At 33.3% G+C, this 7,373-nt stretch overlaps 1 protein-coding gene across 1 annotated transcript; it reads left to right on the forward strand.

The window, feature by feature from the left end:
- Positions 1-101: 101 nt before the first annotated feature.
- LOC108916362 (putative uncharacterized protein DDB_G0282133) lies at positions 102-1,392 on the forward strand (the record flags this gene model as incomplete). The annotated part of the gene is made up of 2 exons (XM_018722595.2): positions 102-1,098; positions 1,330-1,392. Coding segments are annotated over 2 exons (1,060 nt in total), but the record flags the coding sequence as incomplete, so codon positions are not given.
- Between the last annotated feature and the right edge of the window lie 5,981 nt (positions 1,393-7,373).

Here is a 7,373-nt window from a genome sequence, read left to right on the forward strand (position 1 = left end):
AACAACAACAACAACAACAACAACAACAACAACAACAACAACAACAACAACAACAACAACAACAACAACAACAACAACAACAACAAGAACAACAAGAACAGCAACAACAACAAGAACAAGAACAAGAACACGAACAAGAACACGAACAAGAACAAGAACACGAACAAGAACAAGAACACGAACACCAACAAGAACACCAACACCAACACGAACGCCAACACGAACACGAACACGAACACCAACACCAACACGAACACAAACACGAACACGTACACCAACACGAACACCAACACGAACACCAACACCAACACCAACACGAACACGAACACCAACACGAACACGAACACGAACACCAACACCAACATGAACACGAACACAAACACGAACACCAACTCGAACACGAACACGAACACCAACACGAACACGAACACCAACACGAACACGAACACGATCACGAACACCAACACGAACACGAACAACAACACGAACACGAACACCAACACCAACACGAACACGAACTCGAACACGAACACGAACTCCAACACCAACACCAACACGAACACGAACACCAACACGAACACGAACACGAACACGAGCGCGAACACCAACACGAACACCAACACGAACACCAACACGAACACCAACACCAACACGAACACCAACACGAACACCAACACGAACACCAACACGAACACCAACACCAACACGAACACCAACACGAACACCAACACCAACACGAACACGAACACGAACACGAACACCAACACCAACACCAACACCAACACGAACACCAACACCAACACGAACACGAACACGAACACGAACACCAACACCAACACCAACACCAACACGAACACCAACACGAACACCAACACGAACACCAACACGAACACGAACACCAACACGAACACGAACACGAACACCAACACGAACACCAACACCAACACCAACACGAACACCAACACGAACACCAACACGAACACGAACACCAACACGAACACCAACACGAACACCAACACGAACACCAACACGAACACCAACACGAACAACAACAAGAACAACAACAAGAAGAACAACAACAAGAACAACAACAAGAACAACAACAAGAACAAGAACATGAACAAGAACAACAACAAGAACAAGAACAAGAACAAGAACAACAAGAACAAGAACAAGAACAATAACAACAATAACAACAATAACAACAATAACAACAATAACAACAATAACAACAATAATAACAATAACAACAATAACAACAATAACAACAATAACAACAATAACAACAATAACAACAATAACAACAAAAACAACAATAACAACAATAACAACAATAACAACAATAACAACAATAATAACAATAATAACAATAATAACAATAATAACAATAATAATAATAAGAAGAAGAAGAAGAAGAAGACAAAGAATAATAATAATAATAATAATAATAATAATATCTCTACTCCTCATTCTAACAACGAGAGTTAGCCCAGAAGTCGGAGACTTGTGCGGGAGAGGAGGCGGCATATTATTATTACGCAGGCCGCATTTTCGCCCAGGAACGACTTCCACCATTCAGTGCAGGAATGAGGGAAACCTGGAAAACCTTATTAATTAGGGGGGTGGTCAAATGCCAACCGGTGTCAATCTCTCATTGACCCAAGCCAACATTCTTCCACCCTACCATACCTGCACAGAGGGTGCCAATCCTCCGTACAAGCATAGCTAATCTACGGTCTACCGGCCGCGGGATTCGAAACCCGGGCAGATCGACACATCGATTTAAGTACTGACGCCTTAAACCGTGCGGCTATCGACCCATTGTTGAATATTATTATTATTTTAGCACTAGTGTGTAAAGTATGTAGGTACATACATACCTACTTCGCGCACCAGCACGAAAAAGTTATATTTATATTAGTATACCATCTACGAAAAAATAGTAAGAGTAAACGATGTTTATTTTCGTAATCGCTTCACGGCTTACAATATTTCGGAATTGGGAACAAACGACGGAGTCACAATTTCGTATTCGTTTAACAAAAAACACTGGAGATCAAACACAACGTCGTCCCTTCTTTATTGGGAACTTCCGATTATAGTAAAGATATCAAGTGCCTTATATATATTCCGGCACCGTACATAATACTCAGCAAAATCAACAAGGGTGCAAAGTTATACGTGGAACATATTGTATATAAATTTCAAGTAGTATGTAAAAAATATGTCTGTTGTAGATGTAGATAAAGTTTTAAATCAATCATACATTTTATGAAGGATATTATAACATTCTTAAAAAAGTCCTTACTTTAAAAATATTCTTACTTTGAAAAATGTTTTTACTTAAATTGCATTTTTAATTCGTTTATATTGTTGCATAGGTTAAATAATTTTCAAAAATGCATATCTTTACAATGGAGCATTTGCCATTGTTGCAAGTATTGCCATAAAATGAAATTGCATGCAAGAAAACTTGAAACTTATTTTTTATAATTAATAAAATCATTATTTAACTGACATTTTAAAAAAATTTAGAAATTAAAACGAATCTTACAGACTTTCATTAAGCATTTGTTCAGATTCACAATAATATACTACTTTTGACGTTAGAAAGGCATTAATTAAACTTTTGACTTAAGTAACACGATTTATGATCAGATATGAAATTTTCAGGTCGATTTTGTTTTCTCCTATATCGGGAGATCAACAAAATTCCAATTTGGATCCCGTATTATTTATATTTTCTATTAGTGACCTTCTCGAGATCATTACTTGTGAATGTTTCATTTGCTCATAATTTTAAACTCTATTCGAAATCTTCCATAAATTAGATTCATTTCATGCAGCAATCGAATATCTTACGGTGTGAAATAACTAATTTAAAACTCAATACATGTAAACGTAACGAAATGACTTATTCCCGCAAAATTAGTTTTATCGTTTATGACTAGAGTTAGTTGAAGTATTTGTTTTGTGCTCTCATTAGCTCTAAAAGCGAATACGACTCACTTATGTGGTATCCGATTTATTACGTTCACTGATAAAACTTAAAGATTTTTAAATTTTTTATATTTTCAGGTAGATCTTATCCATTTTAGGTTATTTTCAAGGTCGATTAATTTTAAGTTACTAGTCGTAGTATAACGTAATATACGTAATATAATGCTGATTCGGTATTTATTTAATCTCTTGAATGGTAACGTAATGGTAAACTTTAAGGTTGCTAATTCAAACAAATTCAAGAAAATATATATTTTTTAAATCTTATTAAATGAAGTCAAACAATATTTTTCGTCACCAGACATCTAGGTATGCAAAAGATATTCAACCTCCAGACAAGATTGCTAACTGCTGATACTGCGGGGAACAACAACTCTATGAGCTACACCTAGTCCCAAAAAGACCCGAACCCCCTCCGATAACTTTTCAGCATGAAATCCTATCAAAAAATGTTTAAGAAGAAAGTTGTAGGATTTGAGAAAAATAATTTTGCAGTGACCTTATCTTTGACCTTGACTCCAATTTTTAAGGTAAAATCAATGTCAACTTAAAAATTTCAAATGAAAACCTCTATTTTCTAAATCGATAGAGTGTAAAATTTTACGTCTTAATATGGAATCAATCAGTTTTTTATTGAATATCCTTGAAGGTCATTTCAAGGTCGAATTTGTTTTTTCTTAATAACTCGACGGGATTTTAATTGTAGATAAAATTGCTGCAAGGAATATATAGTACTTTCAATGATAAATTTATCGGTGACCTTTTATTTGCCCTTGGTTAGTTAAATCAAAGTCAAATTGAAAATTTTGTAACCTATATTTTTAATGTCAACATCAATAAAGCACCAAATTTAACATCCAAGTTCAATAAAAGTTCGTTTAAAGATAATAATAATAATGCTGATAAAGAGAAATAACAAGAAGTTAAAAAAATAAGAAAAACAACAATAAACACTAATAGAAAGTTGAAAAAAGAGGAAAAAAGTTAAAGCCGATCATAAGGGCATAAGGATAGTGCTTACAATATTTATCTCTATAGTTCGATCCCATCGAGTTATTGAGAAAAACAAGTTCGACTTTGAATTGACCTTTAAGGATATAAAAGAAATAATTTTTCATTCTATATTCGGACGTAAAATTTTACGCCCTATTTATCGATTTATAAAATAAAAAATAGGGTTTTCTGTCTGAAATTTTTAACTTGACCTTGATTTGACCTAAAGATTTGGAGTCAAGGTCAAAGACAAGGTCACCGTTAAATTGGTTTATTGAACTCCTATAACTTTTTTCTCAAACTTTTTTCGATAGGATTTCATCTTGGAGATATCGGGGAGTTTTAGAGCTTTTTAATTTTTGCGATTTGTATTTAGCTGTAACACACAGTTCCCATTTGTTGTTTTATTTAATTAGTTTTATTTTGTGTTTATGTTACGTAACAGACTGTTCCATTTTGTTTGTTTTATTTTATTAGTAGTATATTTATTTCAGATACATGCATCGCAAAGTAACTATAATTTTTTCAATATTTATTCTTATTCATGTAATTGGTTTTTTCCTGGAATAATAAATGATATTGTTTTTACTTTACATCAACAGAACATTTTATCGTTCGGTATTTAACCATTAAACAGGATAAGAAGACGATAATAATTTAAGACAGCATGAAACAGCCTATTCTTTCTTTAACACCTCTATATCGACAAAATCGGAGAATATAAAAGAAAGCAACTCCAGTTATTGGTAGAAGGGAATCTGCTCACGTACAAATATGTTTCTTTTATGAACTTGTGGAAGGGTACGGCTATGATTATTTCCATTTTTGACATATTAATCTTTCTTCCTGTAGCTATTCAATTGTAAAAATTTAATCACAGAGTGTACGTGGGCACGCCCGAGGATGTTATTTAATTTTAGATGTTACGGGGATAAAGAGGATCTCCAATATTCGAAGTACCAATAAAAGGTAAAATATGACAAAATAAAATTCTATTTCAGCTGCGCACAACAAACAAAATTCATTTTTCACTGGGATTAGGTATATATTAAAAACTGGATGGCGGTGACACATTGGGCTTGAGAAAAACTTCATCAATTTCTCTTTAATCTTTTTCATAAATCACTATCCATGCAATGCGATCGTACTTCTCGACACCATATAGAATTATTTTGATACCTGCGCATATCATATTTTTGTTGCTAAATAGCCAAAACAACGTAAGAAAGTGATGAAAATCGAGGTAATTTGGAAGCGTCAAACTGGCAGGCAAGAAATTGTCAAATTCTACTATAAATGTAGATGTGAGTACTTTAAACGATTACATCGATAAAAAAATTGATATTATAACGATTCTATATGATAGTTAAGGGATCCAAGTATGTGTAAAAAAATCAGCGCCAATTAAAATGCCTAACTTTAACCCCAGCACTGACGCAAAAAAATAACGACATTTCGCGCTGAAATTTAGTAACAAATTGTCTCATACCAAAACTATGAGACCGATTTTGATCGGGTTTTGGAATTTCGTTTTGTAATTGTTTAAAGTAGTCACATCTACATTTATAGTAGACTTGGACAATTTCTTGCCTGTCAGTTTGACGCTTCCAAATTACCTCGATTTTCATCACTTTCTTAGGTAGTTTTGACTCTTTAGCAACAAAAATATGATATGCGCAGGTATCAAAATAATTCTATCTTGTAGCAAATTTCGTAACAAACAGGTTTCATCAGTAATAGTTTTTTCTGTAAACTGCATATTTAAGAAGTTATATTGGAAAATGTTAGAAAAAACACGTAATTTCTGAGTATTTTTGCAGTTATTAATTTTTTCTGCAAATAGCACAACTTTTTTTTCTTGGCGCAACGTTATATTTTCATTGTATATATTATTTTTGACAGATTTTTACTAATATCCAAATTACGTCAAGCAACAGCCATGTCAATGTGTAATTGTCCTGGACTATAACTGAAATTTACATATAATTATTCATTAATTCATCTTGAGACATGAGAGAGTAGACACGCGTTTCGTGAGCTCCCGAAAAAAGTATTTAAATTGCGGTAATTTTTCGCAAATTTGCCCTCAAACTCGTGGCCAACCACCTAGTGGATTACATTGCATATGTACATAATACAATTGGTGTCCTGCAGTTTGGATTGATGACATTTGATGTGTGCGAGTGTCAGTGCCAACTTATAGTCCTATCATACCAATTAAACCGTGCCAATGTTGACCCGAAATAAACAAAGTGGACCCAGCACAATGAGTGGTACCGATGACATTGAAGAAGTTATTAACAAGGTTTGTTCCAAATTTTATACTCAAATTGAAGATAAATTATTTGCAAAGTTGGAATCTATTGAGGGAAAGATAAGTCACATTCAAAACTCGTTAAGCCAACTGGCTGCCGACAATCAGAAATCTTTTTACGAAATAAACGACAGAGTGGATAAGTTAGAACAATCCACTAAGCTAAACTCCTTGAGGTTTGTGGGATTACCAATACGAGAACAAGAAAGTTTACTTCAAACAGTATTAAATGTTATCAACAGACAATTAAATATACCATGTCAAACTGAAGAAATTGACTCTATTGTTCATTTTAAAAATAGTAAGGAAGGACAACCCTATGCTGTTCTGGTTCGATTTGTTACTAACATCAAACGTAATGAGGTGTTCATTGCACGAAAACTTCTGAAAGGTTCCCGATTATCCATTTTTGAAGATTTAACAGCCAGTCGCTATAATCTTCTGATGGCAGCGAAAAAGAAATATGGGAAGCACCAAGCATGGACCGTTGGAGGGAAAATATTTGTCTGGGATGACAATGAAAAGAAAAAGAAGATCGTCTTTAACGAGGGCGATTTGTGATCAAGTCTTTATTGGTGTGGTACATTCAATCAATTACTGTAGTTAAAAAACAATCACATTCCATTTGAATTTTGTAGTCCTTTAGTTTTTTGTTTTAATCTTTTTTATCCGCTTCTTATCAAGGCTGTAAAAATTTGCTTTAATACGTTCATGATTAAACTATCTATTAATGGTAATAATTAAAAACCAAATGATTTATTAATATTAATAATTAAAAATGAAAATTATTTTTGTACTTATTCTTTTCTTTCAGGGTTTTTTTTCTTCTTCTTTCTCTCCTTTTCAAATTTAAAATTTAATATTCAATATGTTATTTTATCTCACAGGGCAATTTAATTTAATTTAATTTATGTATACTTATTTGTTAAACGTAAATTTATTATTTCCTGAGTGTAACTTTTGGTTGTCGGAGGCTTAGAAATGCGTATTATAGGGATGAACAACAACTACATACATTTTTCGCATTTAAACATACATTCATTATGTGCTAAATTTTCTTTTATTT

The sequence above is a fragment of the Anoplophora glabripennis genome, unplaced genomic scaffold, assembly GCF_000390285.2.
Source record: "Anoplophora glabripennis isolate ALB-LARVAE unplaced genomic scaffold, Agla_2.0 scaffold2077, whole genome shotgun sequence".
In the NCBI taxonomy this organism is placed as follows: Eukaryota; Metazoa; Arthropoda; class Insecta; order Coleoptera; family Cerambycidae; genus Anoplophora; species Anoplophora glabripennis.